This window comes from Nyctereutes procyonoides, unplaced genomic scaffold, assembly GCF_905146905.1.
Source record: "Nyctereutes procyonoides isolate TBG_1078 unplaced genomic scaffold, NYPRO_anot_genome, whole genome shotgun sequence".
NCBI lineage: Eukaryota > Metazoa > Chordata > Mammalia > Carnivora > Canidae > Nyctereutes > Nyctereutes procyonoides.
The window spans coordinates 51,170,695-51,194,031 of NW_026575052.1; the positions used below are offsets into that span (position 1 = coordinate 51,170,695).

At 43.3% G+C, this 23,337-nt stretch overlaps 1 protein-coding gene across 13 annotated transcripts in view; it reads left to right on the forward strand.

Annotated features, from left to right (window-relative positions):
* Positions 1–23,337, forward strand: part of ZMYND11 (zinc finger MYND-type containing 11) — a 131,858-nt gene that overhangs the window by 85,945 nt on the left and 22,576 nt on the right. For 9 of the 13 annotated variants that reach the window (XM_055331289.1, XM_055331298.1, XM_055331294.1 and 6 more), the window contains 4 exons: positions 4,224–4,268; positions 6,854–7,015; positions 18,985–19,062; positions 21,090–21,182. In XM_055331289.1, coding sequence (XP_055187264.1) covers positions 4,224–4,268; positions 6,854–7,015; positions 18,985–19,062; positions 21,090–21,182 — 378 coding nt within the window. The remainder of the gene's footprint in view (positions 1–4,223; positions 4,269–6,853; positions 7,016–18,984; positions 19,063–21,089; positions 21,183–23,337) is intronic. The other 4 variants (XM_055331300.1, XM_055331299.1, XM_055331301.1 and 1 more) reach the window with 2 other exon arrangements.

The following is a 23,337-nucleotide window of genomic DNA, read 5'->3' on the forward strand; positions in this document are numbered from 1 at the left end:
CTGTTGAGGCCCGTTCTGACCCGCACAGCTCAGGAAGTGCACTCAGCCCCCACTGCCAGCAGTGTAGGGCAACCAGATGTCACCCCTAGTGAAACCAGCGATAGGGAAGGGCCCCCTGTTCTCCCTCACACAGAGGTGTTCTGTGGGCCAGAGACCGTCCCGCGTGCTGGCATTGCAGTCTGAGGCCCTCATGGTTTCTGCACCTTGTACACGATACGATTCTCCGAATATTGAGTCCTTAAATTGAAAGAAACACGTTACTCATCTTGTTGACTTGACTTTCTGACTCACTACCAAGAGGAGAGGTTGACTAGATATACATGGCCTTGGGAAGGAAAAGGATAAAGTTTCTTGCTTGCTCATTTTTAAACCTTTAATTGGAAGTTAAAATACTCTTTCCTTGGGAAGTTCTGTCATTTGAAAAATCGGTGGTAAAGCTCTTCTTTTCCTTCTATAATCTCTAAAATTAGTAGCTGTAGCTCAGAAAAGGGGAAAAGCTGATCTCCCTTGATAAGTCCCCAGGGTATATTCCTGAGGTACCGTGTATCAGCACAGAGATGGGACTGCCGTGTCTTTACTGCCATTATGGTGGGACGACGAGGTGCCCTACGCCACTCCATGGTAGCTGACCAGGAACCTGTTGGTGTCACGTTTTTTATTCTACCTCTGTTGCCTTTTCTCCCGATGCTTATTTTAAAAAATTGATACAATTGAAAGATACACATACCTCAAACATTATTCCTATTAAACCTAGCTAGCAGTCACGTAATGCCTAACGCTAAGTCACAGACTGGCCTCCATGGCACTGAGACTCCTTCTGCCAGACTGGAATGATTTCTAGACATCTTGGATTCTGATCCCCAACCACCGCTAGAGCTCTGTCAAAGTGGAGATTCATTGGGAGAAAGTATGACAGAAGTAGGCAGTGGATAAGCATCTTCATGGTGGTATTTTAAGTTGTGTCTGTTTGAGAAAGCAGAATGAAAGCCACAATTATTAAAAATGAGGCAACTCTCAGTTTTAAATGGTTTGCTTAAATATTAGTCATCAAAGCAGCACAAGTATTGGATGAAGCCACTTTACAATGGCAGTCTTGCTGAACCTGGGAAACACTCCTGTAAATTTCTCCAGTTCTCCTACATTTCCAGACTTGTGTGACATTAACATTCGCTCAAAAGTATCAAAAATTCTTTTTGAGATGGTTTTCAGAGCTTTCAAAATTATCTCAGTCAAGGCCAGTAGACCCAGGGCACAGAGTGAAACTTGGTGGTGTTTGACCGTTCAACGTGTCATTTTATCACTGTTTTTTTCTTTTGATTTTTTTTTAAAGAAATATTGCATGCTTTCATAGATGGCTCCATCATCTGCTTGCGCTAGAGAGAGGTGCATGGAGGTCTATGCTCACTCCATGTTTGATCTTCACATCTGGAGAAATCTCTTTCTTGGGCAGAATTTTACCATTTGCTGGGCTGAGTTTGGCATTTAGTAGCTCCCTTTGTAGTAAACACATGTTAATTTCTTAGGACTTAACACTTCTGACTCCGGAGGTGTTCACTAGACATAGGAAGGTCTCGTAAAAGGGTTGAGGGTAATCCCGTAGGGCAGGCAGCCTTGTGCTAGGGATCATGTGCAGATAAAACATCAAATATGTGTTTCGATACTGGCACAGTTACACTACTGTCTATTTCCGTGACTTCCTGCTTCCTTCACGGCTCCTGACACCAAGCTTTGACGGCCCTGGTGTTTCACAGATGCATTTGATCTGATGCTGACTGATTTGGTTAGCAGCGTAGAGGCCGACCTCAAAGCGCACAACAATGGCAGGCACTGTGAAGCCACTGTTTTTACTCAGCTCCCAGATCTGGACTAGGGTCCCCTTTCTTCTTTCCCTACTGCCATCTCAGAGTCAGTGCATTTGTAGAGCAGCCACTCTGTGACCCCTGGCGCTGTCACTTCAGCCCTTCTACGAGCTCTGCTGCTGGGGAATCAGACGCTCCTACACACAGGAGCTCAGGTTGTGGCTGCTGCGCCCTGCTTCAGTCTGAGTGGTTTCTTCCAACAGAATCCAGCTGGTCCTGCCAGTATGCAGGACATCATGCTGCTTTTAAAGTCAGTCTAGGTGAAAAAATAGAATTCTTTATTTTTTGCTTTTTCTCATTTATTTAAGGTTTTTATTTCAAGAAGCATAATTAATGAAAATACACATTTTGTGGTTTCTTTGAAGAGGTCACATGTTCTACTGGGGATATAGGGATTTAGTCTTAATTTACAGAGGGGCAAGATAGACACTTTCCCCATCATTCTGTTTTTCCAGATTCACCTGTCTAAAAGCAGCTGTGGTTTATATACCTCTTGATACTTGGCTAAGTTCACATCTTTTAGATAAGAGGTAGGACTGCATCTGAGTCTTTTCCTTCAGAAATCACACCATTATACAGCCATGGCAAGAAGTGTTATCTTGATTTGCTCTTGAGAAAATATTGAGAGGCTGCTGAATTCAAGCAGCTTGACTGTCTTAGCCCGTTTCCTAAATACAAGTATTGAAGTGAGAAATGCTTTTTAAGTTTAGATCTTTACATTTTTGTGCTTTAATTGTCATAAATTAATCAATCATATGTTTTAAATACCCTAAGTGCAAAACTTCTTGCTCCTTGGATACCACTGATTGTTTTTAAGTGAAACGTATTTTACTACATTTATGCTAATTATGTGCACATTTCTTCCAAAGATCCATTACCTGTCTCAGATGCAAAGATACGTACAAAGCCACTTATTGAAGAAGTAAAGTATTAAGTGTGATTATAAACTAAAAATCAATTATACTATGGTTCTATGTGTATTCAAACTGTTGTGTACTTAGAAATTATTTTTGATTTGGTAAAGAATTTTCATTCTATTCACTGAGTATTTTGGGTCATGCTATCCTGTTATATTCTGTTCAGCTTTGATTGACTGGTTTTGTATGCGTGTGTGTGTGTGTGTGTGTGTGTGTTTGTTTGGTTCCTTTTTTTCCCTCCTTCTGTCTTAATTCCAGTTCACTAAGCAGTGTTAAAGTAGTTTTATTTTTAACAAAATAATTAAAATTATTGGAAATATCTAATCATCAAATTCTTAGCTCTCAGTGATTAACTAATTTTGCATTGTATCTATGTTAAAGTACCACATCAAACACATATTTGATAAAGTGAGATTTATCTGCTCATTCAGTGTAAGTAGTGGAGGACTTTAAAAGTTAGTATCTCTTCTGAATTTGATGAGGGTGGATTACAGTTTGGGAGACGCAGTTGCAGACATAGCCCTCCCAGTGAGCCCTCTCGATGCGGTGCTGCCTCTGAATCAAGTCAGCAGTATCTCTGGCTCTGTCCAGCTTACAGAAGTGCTGTGTCAGCTGTCTCAGGAACTTAAAGTTGGGAGAAATAAGCTTGCACGGGCACTGTTACAAACACCACGTTGTGTTTGTGCGCTGTAGCAGGCAGATCGTCTCATTAACCAGCAAGCGTTTTGTGAGTTTTCATCCTTACAAATCCCTATAAACGAGGCACTATTATTTTGTTCGTTTTACAGATAGAAAATGACCCACAGAGAAGCTAAGTATTGTGCCCCAGATCACAGAGCCCGTGAAGGCCGGAGCCAGGATTTGCACCAGTGTGGCTCCAGTCTTAACCAAACGCTGTCCATGGTGATGGATGTAGGTCAACGGGCTGCTTCTAGATGGGGGACGGTTTTGTTCTAGGTTCTGGACACAGCTGTGTGAACCTCACACTGTGGTCAAGTATTGAGTTTACCATGTTCACATTCATCATTCCCAAGTTAAAAAAAAAATCCAGCCTCAAACCAGTTTCAGATCTAAAAGACATATATTCATGGTCTCATGTAAATTTACAATGGCATTGAATTGAATTTATCAGTAAAATGTTTTCCTAACATCACTGTAGGTTTCATGGCACATGAATTCTCTGAATTTTCTCTTTGTCCATTTGTGGCTTTTGTGTTAGTGTCAGAATTTCCTCTTAAACTAGTAATGACTCTTGAGTTTGCATGCTACTGTCTTTTCATTGATGATTAGCACATTTGTAGATTTTCAACTGATATCATCTACAAAATAATGTAAGTTGTATAGCAAATAACAGTTTGTGTACAAAATCCCTTTAGCTCTGTGTATTGCCTGATTTGAGCAAAGTTGTAGTAGAGAGACCAAGATTATTTTGTTTTTATTTTGAAAGGCCTACAGTATGCAGCCTTTCTCCAGGACAGCAGCCCCAAACAAGGTGAACTAATTTTGCACTATGTTATTTTACTTTATAATTCTGCCTTTTTTTTGTATTACATTTCCATCTTTTTTTTAAGGCTATCTTAGTTTATTCTTGCTAGAGTTATTCATTAAAATCATACTGTCTTTACATTGCTTCTAGTCTTGGATTTTATGCTAGTAGGTTTGCATTTTTAAAGCTTTCTGAAGTATTGGAGTGTCCTTTCATATAATGTGCTGTTGAGCAGGCTCTGTCTAGAATAGTTGCTGACACCTGGGAAAATCCAGTAAAAATGCATGCTTATCTTTTTGGCATACATTAAGTATTAGTCAAAAATCCTATATCAAAAAAAAATCCTATATCAATGGATTCTGTTTACTAAAAGACAAACTGTAGGCAACTCTGCCTATAACAAACATGCTTATATGATTTATATCCATAACAACATTCCCTGGATTAAAAATCTATTAACTTTTGAACTTGACTTTTGTATTTGTGTGTTCTGAGCAGCTGCTGCTGTCGTGAACAGAATGAACAGCACATACATGCTATTGTATGAACAGGTTTCCACGTATTCCTCTACTTTTACTTTGAGTTATACTTTCATTCTTACAATCGTTGTGGAGAACTTCACTCTGGTGAAGAGAGATGCACTTCCATCTGCATGTCTCAGTGGGATGGAAAGAAGAGGGTCAGAGGAAGGCAGGAGGTACCAGAGATACCTGAGCTGTGTGCCAGTGGTATGCTGTCCTGCTGCCTTGTCTTGACCTGAGTGCCTGCCATTTTGAGAATTAGAGGAAGATGAATTACTGCAAAAAAGAAAAAATCAAATGATGAGGGATGGCAGTTTCTTTTGTTCATAATGAATCAAATATAAGCCACCGAAATCCTTGAAGATGTTTCTGAACAGCTGTGAAGAAAATATTCTGAAAGGCTCCATTTCGAACTGGGAAAGAATTTGGTTAATTAAAAATAGAACAAACTGTGTTATCCTTACTGAAAACCAATTTGTCAACAGTTTATGAGACAAACTTATAATAGCCAAAGTGCAGCTTCCCACACGAGCCCTGTGAGATGGGCGCCCTCAGTGACCGTTGTCACGGCCATGCACCACACAAATAGTCTGTGTCCAACTTGGTGAGCTTCGTTTCTTCTACCATGGGCACATCAGGGTTTTGTGTTAAATCAGTATCTTAAGTACTCTGACTGAAATCACTCCACCAAAGTAAGTTTGCAGAGTATCTACATCTTCAGCAAATAACCAGAAATAGTCATGCTTTTTTATTACTTTTGTCAATATAGATTTTTTTAAATAAGCAAACCAAAAATTTACATTTTTGCGGAATTTAGTAATGTCCTCCAGCCGTGACCCTGAATATGGGTAGGAAGACATGCATTTGGGAGCATAAGTGACTCTCTTCTCCTTTGAAGGCCTCTCATGAGGTCAAGCAGTGACAGGTTTGGATCTTAGGTACCAAAGAGGAGTCAGTGCTTCCTAAAGAGGGACCGGGCTGAAGCCCATCTGTTGGGGGAGTAACTGACCCAAGTGAAAACATAAAAAGTGCCCAACCTCAGAAGCAGACTGTAGACAGTGATTTATGAAAAGAAAAATGATGGCGGAGCTTATGCCTGGACTTTCAGGGTTCCTGTTGAAAGTGGCCTTGATTGCACCACGTGTGGGCTTGACCCTCGTTCATTCCTTAACCACATCTGCAGAGGAAGGTGGAGAGTTAATCCATCACTCTTAATACAGGTATTTTTTTTTTATAAAAGCAAAGAGTGATATTTATGAATTTCTTCTAAATTAAGACAACTGATGACATCTTTCTGTTTCTTGCTAAATGGCATTGGCTGTACAAACACAGAATGTAACAGAGAATGTTTAAGAGCACCTGCCCTTATGCTCATTTGTTTCCAGGGATAGTCCCAATAAGAAAACAGGCCTGCTGCTTTTTTGTTTCATTACATTTATGGTAATGTCCTTTGGAGAATGTGATTAAACCCTTAGTTTCACATTTTCAATTTATTTTTCCAAATTCAACAGACCCTGAAAATTTGACAACTGTCAGAACATGGACATTCTGATTAATGTTATTTTCAATAAAGCATCCAATACCATGGATGAGAAGCTAAGAATAGTGAGCATCACCATTTATTACTATTCTCTCTGTTCTCACAGCGTGCTAAGTACTTACTGTATTTTGTTTAAAGTGCAGAACAAAACAGAGGTTTGTTTATTGGAAATATGAAGTTTTAGGTGTTGGTTTAGGGTATTCAGTTTATTGAAGAAATTATTCCATAGATTATATTTTAAAAACTGAAAGATAACATTAGAACTGGGATTGGCTCTGGACTTGCTTCATTTGGGCTGGTTTTACTATCAGATCACCTTAAAATATTCTGATTATTAATACTGTTTAGGAAAGAAATTCAAAATTTAAAGAAGCAAATTTCTAGGTATTTTTTCCCTCTTGTTTTAACACAGTAAATGTCTAAAATTGTTTTTAATGCCTAACTTCTGATGGACTTTAGTTTCAATTTTGTTCTTAGTCATTGCAGATATTGACAAAATGTCATACAAAATTATTTTGTATTTTTTGTAGGACTGGGAAACAGAAAATCATGACTGGTATTGTTTTGAATGCCATTTGCCTGGAGAGGTGTTGATATGTGACCTGTGTTTTCGTGTGTATCATTCCAAGTGTTTGTCTGATGAGTACAGGCTTAGAGACAGCAGTAGTCACTGGCAGTGCCCAGTATGCAGGGTGAGTACCTATGAGCTTTCATGTGCTGGTCAGAGGGTTGGAATTCACTGATAATAGCTGTGCAAGATACCCCAGGTGGGCGTGCCAGGTGAATGGATGATGGACTGGAGGGTGGGGGTTATCTGCTGAAATGATGGTGAATGAACACAGCACTCAGCGCAAACCCCAGAACACCTAACATATTCAGGGTATGGACCGTAGAAAGTTCCAGTCACATAAAAATATGCTCTCTGCCCTGTCACACTTGCCTCTGGATTGTGTGACTCCTGTCATGGCTAGCCTTTGGAAATCAAGGAACACCAGGTTCGCTTCAACCCGTCCTCTCCACTGAGAAAATACAGCCAGCAAAAGGCATGTTGTTGGAAAATTTTGTATCTACTTCCCATTTTATATCCATGTAACGTCACCTTTATTTTTTGTCATATCATGGGTTAGTTGATTCTTCACTTGTATTTTATTTGGAGGGTGGAGGGATGGGGCAGTTGTCTCTAAAGCATTCTAATTACTTAAAGCAAAATGAAATAGTCTGGTAGGATAAATAGGGACTTTACCACAATTATTTTCCTTCCTGTTACTTCCCTAGTGAGAAGTATAACGGACTGTGCTTGTTGGCTGTAGAACGTGGTATGTGTGCGTACAAGTGATGTGTGACGCCTTCAGAGTACATTGCATATGGCGTTGATGGTGATTAGTAAGGGGTTATTTTATTGCAACCTCTTTTGTTTTGTATTTGTATTTACTATGATCCATATTCGAAATCACACAAGTTGCCTAGGTTACTGATGGGCTCAGTTGCTGAATATACTTTGTATTATTCAGTTAAATATTTGTTAATAATGTAAAAGAGTTGTATCTTCATAATATTTTCCTTCTTTAGTTTGCATCTTAAATAACCTGCCAGGATGATGAGCTTCTAGTATTGTCTTAGTAATTTTGGCTTAGTAATTTCTTAGTAGACTTCATCTCACCACAACTGTACACTTTCCGTTTATTACCTAGGTACACTTGATCTGACCAGCACCACTGTCCACACTCATGAAATACCTCAGTGTACTTCCCCTCACTGGCACCACCGTACACGCTCCGTGTATTACCTCAGTGTACTTCCCCTCAGCGGCACCACCGTACACGCTCCGTGTATTACCTCAGTGTACTTCCCCTCACCGGCACCACCATACACACTCCGTGTATTATTACCTCAGTGTACATCCCCTCACCGGCACCACCGTACATGCTCTGTGTATTATTACCTCAGTGTACTTCCCCTCAGCGGCACTACTGTACAGCCTCCATGTATTACCTCAGTGTACTTCCTCTCAGCAGCACCACCGTACATGCTCCGTGTATTATTACCTCAGTGTACTTCCCCTCAGGAGCACCACTGTATACCCTCAGTATGTTACCTCAGTGTACTTCACTTGGTTTAATTGGGGGTGTGAGAACTGTATTAATATTCAAATTCTTAATGGATTTGACTATGCATTTTAAAAACAAATATCTGTTTTCTTACAACAATTGACACGAGTTATTAATGAAATCTGAGGAACAATAGCAATGGTAGTAAAAATACAAAAGAACTGGGTTGCTGATCAGCTAGGAGGGATCTGGAACTCAGGTAGTTGCTGACAGGCAGGTGTCTTTACAGCCATAGCTTTCATAGTACAGACTTTGAGCAAAAACACTAGGTAGGACTTTTGAAGATGGGTTAAACTGTATTGTGGATATTTTATATTCCTGAGAGGAAATTGAACAATTACACTTGTAAAGAAAATGTCTAATGCTACTTTTGTAGGAATTCACTGTCAGGTTGTCAAGTCCCATTTTCCATGTGTTTGCTCTACTTTTACTGACCAGATGGTTTTTGTTAAATTTCAGAGAGTTACCGGATCACATAGGAACACGGTAGCCACAGCGGAGCTCAGTGCACCTCATCTGTTTTACTTTCTATCCTTTGGTTTTCCTTTTGTCCTTGTCAGTCTGGACTTGCCCACGTTGTGAGAGAGTTAAGCTTGCTGAGGGGATGCGGAGTCAGTAAAAACTCATGACTCCACACTGGTTTTGTAGAGCAGGAGTCACTCTGGGAGGCTCAGAAAGCCTGTGTCTGGGTTGGGGATGGGGAGTTTTATTTTGAGCTTTAAAACATCTAAAGAAATAGTTGTTTCTGTGTAGGATCTGTTCTATCGTTTTAATCTTTACAGTAAAGAAAAAGATACGTGCTTAGCGGTTCCTTTTCCGGGAGAAGGGGTAATAAGAATCTTGAAATTCTAATGAGATTTTAAATATCCTGTAGTTGATTTGTTTTTTTAAACAGCGTCAAAACTTGAAGTAAAACCATTTTTGTGATCTAAAAGGAGGAGATCTAAATGTTCTGGCACTTAATGAGCCAGAGAGTCTATAGACTGGGACCAAAGAACGTGGTTGCAGATCAGAATAGTCTCTCCAGTCTCCTTTCCAATCAGGGCTTAGAAAGAGCGTAGATGAACCACTTACACTCATGACAGATTTTGAAGATAAGATGCCCAGGGCCACATTTCAGTGCAAGTTGAAATAGTAGGTGGAAGTCATCCATTACTACCTAAACTTGAGGATTTCTAGTATTTTACAGCAATTGGAAGACTTTTGTTCCTATTATGTATACTCTGTCCATGCTGGCGATGAAAATGTCCCTGAGAATTGGTCTCCGTCAACCAGCAGTTAACCTTATCCATATTTGCTTCAGTTCAAGCAGCTTTGTCTCCTGTATTGGACTACCTCCAGATATTTTTTTTTAATAAATTAATTTTTATTGGTGTTCAATTTACCAACATACAGAATAACACCCAGTGCTCATCCCGTCAAGTGTCCCCCTCCGTGCCCGCCACCCATTCACCCCTACCCCCCGCCCTCCTCCCCTTCCACCACCCCTAGTTCATTTCCCAGAGTTAGAAGTCTTTATGTTCTGTCTCCCTTTCTGATATCTCCCACACATTTCTTCTCCCTTCCCTTATATTCCCCTTCACTATTATTCATATTCCCTAAATGAATGAGAACATACACTGTTTGTCCTTCTCCGATTGACTTACTTCACTCAGCATAATACCCTCCAGTTCCATCCACGTTGAAGCAAATGGTGGGTATTTGTCGTTTCTAATGGCTGAGTAATATTCCATTGTATACATAAACCACATCTTCTTTATCCATTCATCTTTCGATGGGCACCGAGGCTCCTTCCACAGTTTGGCTATTGTGGACATGGCTGCTAGAAACATCGGGGTGCAGGTGTCCCGGCGTTTCATTGCATCTGAATCTTTTACCTCCAGATATTTTAAGAAGGCAATGATAAGAAGTTTTCTGTATTTAAAATAATTTTATTAACATTCATAATCTCAAGAATCTCATGACCCTGAGGATATTTCTTTGGAATATCTGCTTTTCTAAAAAATAATTAAACTGTAGAGACACAATAGATTGTTCTTGAAAAGTAACCTTTGAATGTCATGTTAACATTTTGCTCTGAAAAAAATTCTAGTAACGTACTATTTAGCACTCTAACACAGAACTCTCCTTCATTACAGAAAGGGAGGGAGTTAAAATTATTTCTTTTATAGTTTGCTATGAAAAATTCAAATAATTTAGAGAAGGATAAGTTAAAAATGACATTTCCAGAAATTGTATGACACAGCAGGTGGATGTCCTCACAGACCCCTCCCCGTGTGCGTGTGTGTGCGTGTGCCCATCCATTTGTTCTGTGTTTGCATAACTTCACGCACATGACCGAATGTAGTGTGTATCAGCACAGGTCAGCACTATCCCAGGTTTCTTTACAAGGGTGTTGTCTCAGTTTACTTCCTCCTGATGCACATTCCCACTATCCCCACTATCCTGTCTGATCAGCAGGATCGCGCTGAAACTCTGTCAGGGGACTCGTCCCGCTGTGCCCAGAACCGTGACACTCGAGAGCAGTCTTCTCGCTATGAGTTACTTCTGTGTGCAAATGAAGTTTGTATTTTGTTATAGTCAAGTGTATTTGAATTTTATATGCCTAAAATAGCCGTGAATATTTCAGGAAAAAAATTAGAAAATCATAACCTTTAAGTGAAATAGCTTTTAAGATTTTATTTGTCTAAAAGATAAATCTGTAATACACAGTGTAGTCAGTTGTATCTTTTAAAAGGAAAGAAACTTAACGTATAAATAACATATTTATGTCACTCTGTGTGATCACCTTCACAGGATAAGTTTATTGAGGTAGAATTCATAAATTTAAAGGATGGGCACATTTTAATTTGTGATAAAAATCACCATATTGCCCTTTAGAAGATTATACCCGTTTATGCCAACATGAAAGTATTTCTCAGGTCTTTGTTACCAGTATGATGGGATACAAATGAATGTGTCATTTCAGTTTTGCTTCATTTTTATATAGTTTTCGAATTACAAAGTCACCTTATCCTGTGCGCTTTGGTTATGGAAGGCAGGCCTATGTGTGTGCATAAGCCTACATACATGTGTGTGTGTGTGGGCACACACATGTATGTGTTCGTATGTGTCCATGCATGGCTGTCTATTATGTGTGTGTGTGCATGTGCTTGGATGTGGGACTAGGGGTTTCTTTGTGCATCTGTGTTGCATGTACACGTGCACGTGCATGTGGCAGTTGCATTGTGTGAACATATGCTGCGTGTCAGTGTTCCTGTCCGTGCCGGTGTGTGCTTGCATACGTATGCAGATGTTCATGTGTGTGCATGCACCGCATGCTTTCTGGCCTCTACTTCTGCTGGTGAATATCAGAATAATGTTTGGTGATAACGTTTTGAATTTTTTTTTTTTTAATATATGGACACACGGATGTTTTCTGAGCTACCCTAGGATCGCTCCTGGGGCCGGTACATGCTCCCTGGCAGACCTTTCTGTGGGGTTGGAGTGTCCTCTCCCCGCTGCCCTGTGGGAGCCCTGGGCGCATGTGTCCAGTGGGCATGCGAGCAGGCTTATCAGGCTCACGACCTGTATTTCTATTTGGTAGATAACGGAAATGAAGGAACTTCACTGTTTTTAACTAATGCTAAACCAGAACTCTGTCGCCATGAGGGGCCACCTGGAGTCGGACGGGTTGGCCCCGACTTGTAGATGTCAGCTTAGTTCTGGGTGAGCTATGTGGAGTCATCTGCACTGTAACTTCTGTTTGCTGAAACAGCTAAAAAAATCATGATGAAAGCTATTTCTTGAAACTCAAGATAGAAATTTACTTGTGAATCCATTTTTCATTCTTTTTGGTGTGTAGGCAGTACAGGTCTTTTTTAATTTGCAAAGTAGGGAGGTCATTCATTTAATGTTCAAAATGAATAGGACAAAATGGTAAATGAACCTGTTTTGAAAACCTGTCCTTCCTATGTCTACCATGAAAGTGTAACTGTCCTTGCCTTCTGGTCTGTTTCCCTCTGTCAGTGTGGGAAGTTTATTAATACATTCACCCTGAATGTAGGTAAGTCAGATTTTAACCATATTAATGAATGTAGAATGAGATTTGATTTTTAAATAGAAGCTTTTTAGTTTGTTTTATGGTAGACAAAGTATTATTTTAAAAATACAAAATGAACAGTAACCAAATATATTTTACAGTTTTTAAAGCCAACTGGGTCATATTTTTATATTCATAAAAAACAAAATTACTTTTGAGAAGATCTTTTTCTTTTTTGGGGGGCGGGGGAGATCTTTTTCTGAACCAAGTCCTTTCTGAGGCTGCTGAACTCTTCATCACAGGCCTGACAGTAGGAAAAGGTGACGGGAATATTGTTCCAGCCAGAGGGTGTTACAAATTAGATCTAGCATCTAAAACTATAAAATCTCATGTATTGTGGTCTGACCTCTTTATAAAATGACCTGGACCCAAACAAGACAGAAAACCACATGTTTTCTGCATTGTCTCCCATGATGAGTTTAACATCCTGTCAGAAAGCTTGGAGTTGGGGGTGAAGTGTTTTGGGTGGTGGTACATTATTTGTTCTTCCTGATATATCTTTTGCTGAATGGGTGAATTTTAATTAAACCTGACCTTTTACTCTGAGGGTTAAGAGATGATAGTTGATCCAGTTTCTACATCAGAATGGTTCCAACTTAAATCTAGAGACACAAATGCTCATCTGATGTTTCCAGTATTGATGAACTTAAACTATTGACAAAGTGGACACAGTTACCTTTTATTGTCTCTGCAGATGTCTGTGGTAGGAGGGGACGAGGTGGGAGGGAGGCCGGTAGTGTTCCTGTGGCTGACGGCCTTACGGAGCAGAGGAGGAGACCCGAGCCCTGGGGCGGGTACCCGATGTTCAGAAGAGAGTGGGGAAGCACATCCCACGGAGGAGTCCCTGCTGCCTGGGTGTTTCCAGTCTTGTTCTGTAGTGTCATGTAGGAGGGAAAAGGAACAAGTCGATGTAAGACCTAAGACCTGTGTTCCATAACGTGTCCCTGGATGTCCGTTTCCTGTTCTCCCACCCATGGAACACGCTCAGAGGAACCCACACCCCCCCACGAGGACGTCTGATATCGGGATGAGAGTCCTCGACGTGCGGAGCACCCCCCTCTCTCCCTAGCTGGTAGTTGAGCGATTTCTTTGTGAGTATGAGGATGTAGTGGGTGTAGAAATACGGCCTCTTTTTACCATTCCAGTCATTTTTGTGGCATGTGGAATTAATTTGAGACTGTGCTTTGATATGTCGGCTGCTACAAAGCTGATCATATCATCTGAACTGAGGCAAAACGCGTTGCCTCAATCAGACAGGAAGGAGTTGACGTCGTAACAATGAAGTGTAGGGACAGCTGGAATAACGTTCCGTGCTGTTTGTGAGTCATGGTCAAGTAGTCTGGAAACTGCGTCGGGGTTTCTGGGCTCCCGTCCCAACTCGGGAGGGCAGGGCTCCAGGAATCCAGCTCAGCATGCTCTTCTTAGTTTGACTCACCCTCTGACCTCCAGCTTTTACCTGTGAGTAAGGAGACAGCGTAAGGGAGGGTTAAAACTTAAATTGTAATCCCTTTAAGTACAAAAAAAAAAAAAAGCTACTGCCAGGAAGTCAGGTGCAAATGGCTCTGGGACTTAGGCCAGAGCTACAGGGGGACCCATGCGGTTACATGCGGTGCGTTCCACATACAGAAGTGGGCACTCCACGTTTTCACCCCTCCACGCTGGCAGTAGATGGGTGCTTTGCCCTCCGGTCTTGGAGAGGAGAGTTAATGTCCCTATGTTGGCAGTGGGGTGTGACAAAGACTGAACACAGGTATATTTTTAGAAAATTAGCCTGGTAAATGATTGTCTTTAAGGGGCTCCTGGGACTCCTGAGGTATGGAAGGAGAAGTGGCCAGACTTTGGGCCATGTCCACAAGGCCAGCTCTGCTGTGCACGTCTCAGATACCGGGTTTCTTACAAATGAGGATTCTATCATAGCCCATCATTACAGGTGGTTGCGGAGATACTTACTGCATGTAGGGCCTCTGATTTCCCTAACAACACAGGCAGTTTACGTGTAGATGATGTTCACTGCGATCACAGATAGTTATTGAGGAGAGCTTGGAGTTCCCGATTCCTTGAATAATATGGGTAATTTATACACAGATGTGTGTCTTTCTGAAGCAACACTAGAGGCTGCTTGCACCACAGTCGCCTGGGTGCTTGTTGAGAACTTAGCCTTGGGGCTGAGGACTTTCCAGCAAGTGCCCCAGATGTCTGGGAGCTCACGAACATTGTGGTTGGAGGCCAAGGCGGTATTTAGGTGTCAGCTGGCGGTGAGGCGGTATAGACACCACAAATAAACAAAACGGTTTATAGTGGCCAGAGAATGCTGACACAGCTTGGCTGTGAATAAGTGTTTCACATTTGGAAGGCTTTCCTGTGCTTGAGTTGAGTTCAGCTGTATAGAATATTTTTTCTAGTAGGCAGTGAAGTCGGTAACAACGACCAGCAGTTCACCTGCTAGTCTTTGTTGAGCACTTACTCTGTGCCGCATACCATACAAGACCGTGGTGAAGACTTGGCTGAGCCGGACCGGTGTGGATGCTGTTTTCACAGAACAGAGTCTAGTCCAAGTCTGTACTTGGCAAAGTACAGCCCACGGACCAAGTCAGGCCTGCCAGTTTGCGTACTGTTCGTGAGTTTAGAATGGGTTTTACATTTTTAAATGGTTGAAGAAAAATCAAAAAGGAATAATATTTTGTAACCTGTGAAAATCATAAGAAATTCAGTTTTCAGTATCCCAAAGTGTTACTAGAACACAGCTGTGCTTGTGCAGTGCACGTGTTAATTATGAGTGCAGGGTTGAGTGGTGGGGACAGACCCCAACCTTATGTCCTCAGAGCCTAAAATAGTTACCGACGACCCTTCACAGAGGAGGTTTGTTGACTGCTGGTCTAGCCCTATGACAGGAAAAATATTATGGATACTAGGGATCCGTGAGAGAGTCTGATGCCCTTGTCTTGGTTAGTCACAGACTGGGGGATGTGGGTTTGGTCCACTCTAGCGGCACAGATTCATGATCTGAGGAAAACATCCCTGGATCTCTGATGGCACAGTTTTCTCATTTGGGTACCAGGTGTGTTGAGATGCTATTTCCACAAGTTCTTTTTTTGCTAAAATACATTTCTGCAGCTGAAAAGCTGGATCTCTAAGGAATACTAAGGATTCTAGACCATTCTGTCCTGAGCATGTGTTCTGTAGGCGCTGCTTGGGCATCGTGATCAGGAATCAGCTGAGGAGGAGCCTTGACAGGATCAAAGGTGACTCGTGCCTTCTTCTCGCCAGAACCACTGTGAGGTCCTGAGTGTGGCTGCGTTGCTTGGTTTGTGTTTTCCCTGTGGCATCCACCTGGCCTCATCCGGGTTGCTCTGGCCTCAGCAGTTGTTTGTGACAGTGGTAAGAATCCCATACTCGGGAAGATGTTTGAGATTTTCTGTTATTTTCTCCCCATAGAGGGAAGCAGCCCCTTGGTCATCTGTTGTGTGCTTGAGAGCATCTCACTTTAGAGGGTGTCTCAACATTTGTAGCACACCTGCATTATTTTTGTTTTTCTGATCTTGCCGTTAAGAGCTGTCTTACTTATGTTACAAACAGAATATCATTTACCTTAGAAGCTACTCCAATTTCTGTTAAAGTGGGTTTTTCTTAAGCCACTTTGAATGTCTTGGTTTGGCTGACAGGCACAGTTGAAACAGTGCTGTTACTGTCACATGGGCAGCTCATACCACGTCACCTAGGAAAGCCTCACAAGTCATATGGTGCCATCCTACAGAGACTACAATGCTCCATTCATTTCTTCAGTGAAATATTAAACCTCTAAATTAAAACAGGGAAGTGCAGAAAGCAAGTTCACAAGATGAGCAAGTGCGGAAGCATCTTGTGGCAAATATTTTGTCTCTTAGAGCTGTGGGGAGAGGCCGTGTGTGCTCAGTGTCTCTCTCTTGTTGGCGTGAGCACTCCCAGCGAGCCTCACGGCCTGCAGGTGTGGGAAGCAGGTGCCTGCCACCCCTGGGGGTGCCCAGGGCAGATGAGGCCCAGAACCCTGTGTCCTCAGCAGTGCTCACGTGCACTGCAGTCCATCTACATCTTCAGGAGAGCCTTCGTTAGCAGAAGAGATGTTTGAATCGATTTATTTTCTAAGGTTCTAAAAAACACAAAACCAAAGGGGTTAAGTTCTAACGAACAGCGAAGTACTTTGTAGGTTGATGTTGAGAGCACAGCGAGGAAAAACCGTCTTCCTGCACAGATGCGGAATGCCCCGTAGCCTGGAGAGGGCCGCTGTCCCCAGAGTCCCCACTCCACACCCGTCTGTTCAGGGGCTCCCTGGGTGGAGCTTGAGGTATTGAAACGGAGACCCCCGGGAGGAGGGCATTCCCACTCTGCTTCATCGAGGGGAGTTTGGAGCAGTACGGAGTGAGCCCTGAAATTCTAGTTTGTTGCGTGAAGTGTTGGTTGTGTATTTCCCCTAAATTACATGTCACCCATTAAAACAACCGTAACTCCACAGATGGTGTTATAAGACTTTGTAACCTGATGTAGGTTGTTGTTTTATTTGATTTTACACAAATTTGTGATTTAAATATCAGACTGGTATTTGGGATCAGTGGTTTTAGGAACATATCCAGAATATTTTGGAGTTAATGTGATAGAGCATGTAGCTGAAAGCTTTCATTTTCATTCTCTTCTCTTTTTAAGAGAATGCAGGTGTCCCAAAAGGTGAGGAAAACAGCCTGCTTGGCCTCTTACCCTTTGCCATCCATGTATCTGACAGTCCTTCCAGGTGTTCATTCAGTGTAGAAAGCAGTGCATGGGAGGATGTCCATGTTGCAAGAACGTTGGTCCAGCGTCACACATAGCTGACCATGCCCTGCATCCCCTGAGGCCCCTGACGGCCCCCTACCCTCCTGTGTGGGGAGCAGGTGCACACAGCTATCCCTTCCCTGTGGTGCCGGCTTACTGGACGGAGCAGCTGCTGGCTTCCCACGTGTTGCTCTGGGTCTTGTTAGACATGAAGGTCCACAGCTACGCCAGAGCTGCCCCTTGCCCTAAAGACTGTAACCCTGGAGTCCGGGGAGATGCCCTGTGTGGTGAGCTCCACGCGAATACTTCGGGTGCTTGGTCTCGGTTGCACGTCACAGCCGCCTGGTCCGTGAGCAAATGCGGGAGTGAACACACAGATACGAGCACAGGGGCTTTCCCTTAGAAATGTCAGCTCGTGTGCTCAACAGGGAGGTCCGACTTCTTACAGACGTCCCACCAGTGTCTCTGGGGATGGATGGTGTTGAAACCGCTCTGTAGTGGGCATAAATTAGAAGCTGTGTGCGTGCACAGGTCATAAAATAGAGTCGAGTGCAACAGAAGCAGTAATTCTCTAGGCCAGAGTCCAGGTGAGAAGTGGAAAGAAGGGGCCAGTGTGTTTTTATTATTTTAAATTTTATGTAAGTCCTCTCTGCACCCGTCATGGGGCTTGAACTCACAACCCCAGGATCAGAAGTTGCATGCTCTTCCAACTGAGCCAGCGAGGCATCCTGGGAAGGGAACACTTTAAACACAGAGGGCATGAAACCACATCTCTAGGAAGAAAATGTCCATTTTTCATGTTGTGTGTGGGGGTCATCGGTTCACTTAGCCACAACAAAGAATTCTTAGCTCCTTCCTGCAGTCTGTGAGCACGAGGAGGACTTCCCTGGCGGCACAGTTCTCCGGGAGCCACGACTCCACGGGGCGGAGGACCGTCCTCTGGGGGCCCGAGGGGGTGAGGGCAGCTGGGACGTACTGACCACACCCAGTCCGCGGGGCCGGGGCTCTGCCGGGAGGCCTCAGCCTCGACGGAGGAAACAGGACATTTGTCCCTGCTTCCTAGCTGCCTAGAAATGACACAAAAGGTAGAATCCTGTCTTTTCCTCATCACATGAATTTAGGTTTTCAGAGACAGATTGGAGAACCTAATTGGCTTTGCAGGTCAAGCTAATGGAAATTGGAGTTATTACCAAAGAGAGCCCATAACCCTTAAAACAGAAGTTAGGTGTGCAGCTGTGCTGTACACAGTTCACAGGTGACATAGACTCCAGTGACCTTCTACATGAAGATTAGTGTGTGTCGAAATTCACCATCCGGTATTACTGATTCACAATACTCCCTAAAGGGTTTTGGCCGACTTTTTTTATTTTCTTGGTAAAATAAGTGATTCTACATCATATCATTATTATGTCATCATTTGTTTTATCTGGAAATGGTTGAAGTTCTAAATATCAAGAAAAAATGCATATTTCTCTAAGGTATTATGCCAAGTACAACATAATATTTTCCATTTTGTCACATCAAATGCTATGCACTTTTAAAAGATTTCTCTGTATCAGATATGTTGGAAATAATGCATCTCTTGATACAATCTTTGCATACTGTAATATTTTATATGTGAAAGTCTTTTACATGAATACAGACTGGTAAATAATCATATTTTATATCTGGCCTTTTCTATTTTTAACAGAGCATCAAGAAGAAAAACACAAACAAACAGGAGATGAGCACATACTTGAGGTTCATCGTCTCCCGCATGAAGGAGAGGGTAAGTCCTGCAGAGGGTCTCAGCGAGCTCCAGCCAAGGTCCTTCCTGACCAGTGAGGGACTGGCACGTACCCACCCACAGCAGGGGAAAGGGTGCAGGATGCCGCCACCGTACTGCCTTCGTGTGGTGAATTGTTCCATAAGAGGCTTGTTTTGTTTTGACGGACTTTCTTTCATTCATTCATTCATTCATTCATTCATCTCATTCATTCATTCATTTATTTATTTACGATAGTCATACAGAGAGAGAGAGAGAGGCAGAGACACAGGCAGAGGGAGAAACAGGCTCCATGCACCGGGAGCCTGACGTGGGATTCGATCCCGGGTCTCCAGGATCGCGCCCTGGGCCAAAGGCAGGTGCCAAACCGCTGCACCACCCAGGGATCCCCTTGACGGACATTTCTTTAGCTGCTTTATTTATTTTTTTTTTTAGCTGCTTTAGATTAAACTGTCACTGTTAACTCTCTGCAAATACATTTCTCTTGTTTCATCTTTTGTTTTTCAAAATCCTTAATTGCAGTGTAGTTGGCATATGATATTCTATTAGTGGCAGATGTGCAACACCATGATTCCATGTTTGTACACAGAGCTCAATACTCAGCAATGAGTAGAGTCACCATCTGTCACTACACGGTGTTAGGACAGTATTATTAGCTGTGTTCCCATGCTGCCCTGTTCATCCTTGAGACATACCTTTTTATAACTGGAGGTTTGTACCTCTTCATCCCCTTTACCTATTCTGACCCTCCTCCCCTCTGGCACCCACTACTTTGTTCTATTTAAGAGTCTGTTTATTTTTGTTTGTTTGTTTGGTTGGTTGTTTAGATCCCATGAAATCATGTGGTATTTGTCTTTCTCTGACTTACTTCACTCAGCGTAATACCCTCTAATTCCATCCACAATGTTGCAAATGGCAAGATTTCATCCTTTCTCATGGTTAAGTAGTAGTCCATTGTGTGTGTGTGTTATCATCTTCTTTATTTATCAGTTGATGGACAGCTGGGCTCCTTCCATGGTTTGGCTGTCGTGGGCATTGCTGCTATGAACATTGAGGTTCACTGCATCTGTATCTTTGGGGTAAATTCTCAGCAGTGCAATTGCTGGGTCATAGGGTAGCTCTATTTCTAGCTTTCTGAGGACCCTCCACACTGTCTCCCAGAGTGGCTGCAGCAGCTTGCATTCCCACCAACAGAGCAAGAGTGGTACCCCTTTCTCCACATCCTCACCAGCACCTGTTGTTTCTTGTGTTGTTAATTTTAGTGATTCTGACTGGTGTGAGGTGGTATCTTAGTGTGGTTTTGATTCGTATTTCCCTAGTGATGTGTGGTGTGGAGCATTTTTTTCATGTGTCTGTTGTCCATCTGGATGTCTTCTCCAGAGAAATGTCTATTAATGTTTTCTGCCCATTTCTTGATTGGTTTATTTGTTCTCTGAGTGTCGAGTTTGATAGGTTCTTTATGGATTTTGGATACTAACCCTTAATCTGATAAGACATTTGCAGATATCTTCTCACATTCTGTAAGTTGCCTTTTAGTTTCGTCACCTGTTTCCTTTGCTAGGCAGGAGCTTTTTATCTTGATGAAATCCCAGTCATTCATTTTTGCTTTTTGGTTCCCTTGCCTCAGGGGACATATCCAGAGAAATATTGCTAAGTTGATGTGCAGAAGTGTACTGCCTCTGTCTTCTTCCAGGATTTATGTAATTTCAGGTCTCACATTTGTGTCTCCATTTGACTTTGTGTTTGTGTGTGGGTGTTGGAAGGTGTCCAGTCAGCCGGCCCCTTTATGGTCCTTTCCCCGTTGTGGAAACGTTAATGTTTTTGCACGTGTAATTCCATTTGTCAAAATGAACATTTTGATTGGTAGTGTCAAAACGATGTGGAGTTTTCCAAAATAATTGTTCTATCAGAACCCTAAAAATGTCATAGTAAACTATGTAGTCCCTGTATATAAGTTCTGTTGTTTAGAAATTGTCTCACTTGCCTCTCTCTAGCTGTGTTTAAATCTGATGTGTCTGATGACCTTTCAGGCTATCGACCTTAACAAAAAGGGGAAGGACAACAAGCACCCGATGTATCGGAGGCTGGTGCATTCGGCGGTCGACGTCCCTACCATCCAGGAGGTAAAGCCAGGCCCTCTGGCCTGTTCCCAATACACCCAGGGCTCCCGGTGACCCAGTAGCTCTTGCCGGCGCGTGCTTTTGATTGCCATTCCTTCTTGAGAGAGTGGCTGCCCACCCTCCTCCCAAAACATAACAGGCTGGGCCCTCGAGGGTGTTGCTGCCGCATGGCTGCCGTGTGCTTGCTCTGTGTGCGCATCAGCTGTCCTCTCTGAGAAGCCCTGGTGAGTAAGCCATGTGCGAGTTCTTGGTACCTGCCGACTACAAGGGGCATGTAGCCTGGTCCACTTGCTGCTCCAGATCCAAGGACTCCCGTCTGGACATGGTTTCTTGGCTTGAGTGGCTGGCTCTCAGGAAGCGCTAGAGCATAGGACTAGCGTCTTGGGACTTGAATGACATAGACGTTATAACCAGAGAACTGGCTCAGAGTTCTTAATGTTACCTGTTCTAGCCGAGGATGGTTAATGGGTTTGTTAATATGTAATTACGAGTTGCAGTAAAATCCAGTAGATCATTTTAATGCATTTCCAGTAGGGTTGCTGGATTACTAATTCTGTACGTTACATGTCATTTTGAATTCAGGATCTTGTGGTTGTCCGTAACAGCTTACAGGGAGGCCACAGGAATGACTTCCTCTCCCTTGGCCTGGGGAAGGACTGAGGTGCTTCAGTAGGACCAGGGTAAAGGAAGGTCGTTCCCTGTGCAGTGGCTGCAGAGCCTGGGGTGAAACAGGAGCTCTCACTTGACCTCGTGCCCCCGGGTCTCAGGCCCTCAAGCACAGCCTCTTCTCCTAACCCCTAAGGTCTCGAAGGACCATGATGAGCACAGCCACCTTCCTGCCCTTCCCTGCCCTGACTTTGCTCTGCTGCTTCCTCTCTCTGAGACACCTGGCAGCTTCCTCTCATTGGACCCTGGGTGATCGTGGGGAGTACTAGGTGGGCTGATGGTGCTTAGCAGGGGCCGTCCATGAACAAGAGGCACTATAGAGAAAAGAGACAAGAAGACACGATTTTTCTATCTTCGGGAGCTTGCAGTTCAGATCCAAATCCAGGCCATGATGGTGCAAACATCAAAAATCACAAAGTTGCTTTGGATGTGTGCGGTAGGGCTTTTCCACCTGGGTGTGTATCAGATCACCGGGAACCCAGTGCAGTCAGAAACTCAGAGTGGAGCTTAGATAGGTGGATATTTGTAAATAAGCCCTGTGACCCTCGCTGGCAGACAGGACAGGGACCTCCATCAGGGTGTTTCTCCCAGGCCGTTGGGAAGAAAGGACAACTGCAGAAAGGCAGGATCTTAGTATTCTTTAGAAGCCTTCATATTCTAATTTCCAACCTGATTTCCTAAAAGTACCACCAGGATAAGAAAATGCCTCCCTGCTACTTTTTTTTTATGATTTTATTTATTTATTCATGAGAGACACACAGAGAGAGGCAGAGACACAGGCAGAGGGAGAAGCAGGCCCCCTGCGGGGAGCCCGAGGCAGGACTCGATTCCAGGACCCCAGGATCACGCCCTGAGCCAAAGGCAGATGCTCAACCCCCAGGCGTCCCTCCCTGCTACTTTTAAATTACTTTGCCATATACCCTTCTAAAAACTTTGCCTCCTCCACAAAATCCCCTCAGATTCCCTCCATAATCCTTCCCTCTGGCAGCTAAAGGCAGAGCAGCAGGGAGCCCCCTGGGAGAGATCCTTCCCGCACAGCCTCTGGCGTAGACGGAGCCCTTGCACCGGAGCCCTTGCACCGTCTTGTGCACAGAGAAACACCTTGGACTTTAATTTAAAATTCTTTACAATTCAGTTCCTAGTCCCAATTCAGAATGAGAAGTGTATCGTCTTCATGGTGATGGTAAAGCGTCACAGAGGCGAACAGTTGTCTTTTTCTTAGTCTTCGTGCTACAAAGCAGCGGGTGTGTAGCTGGGGTCTCCCCGGCACACCGGCCGAGGCGCTCTGTCCGGGGCCCACGCGGCCGCTGGAGCTCAGCCAGCAGCCAGCCTAGCACAGGGGTCGCCGGTGGCTGCCCGCGCTTCCAGCCACGGGCGGGCTTGTCCCAGCTGCACTGTGTCGTTCTAGAATGTTCTCCCGTTCCTGTGCTCTCACCCTGTTTGTGTAACGCAGACCAGCATTGTCCCTGGTAACTCTGTCGCCGTCTTGCTC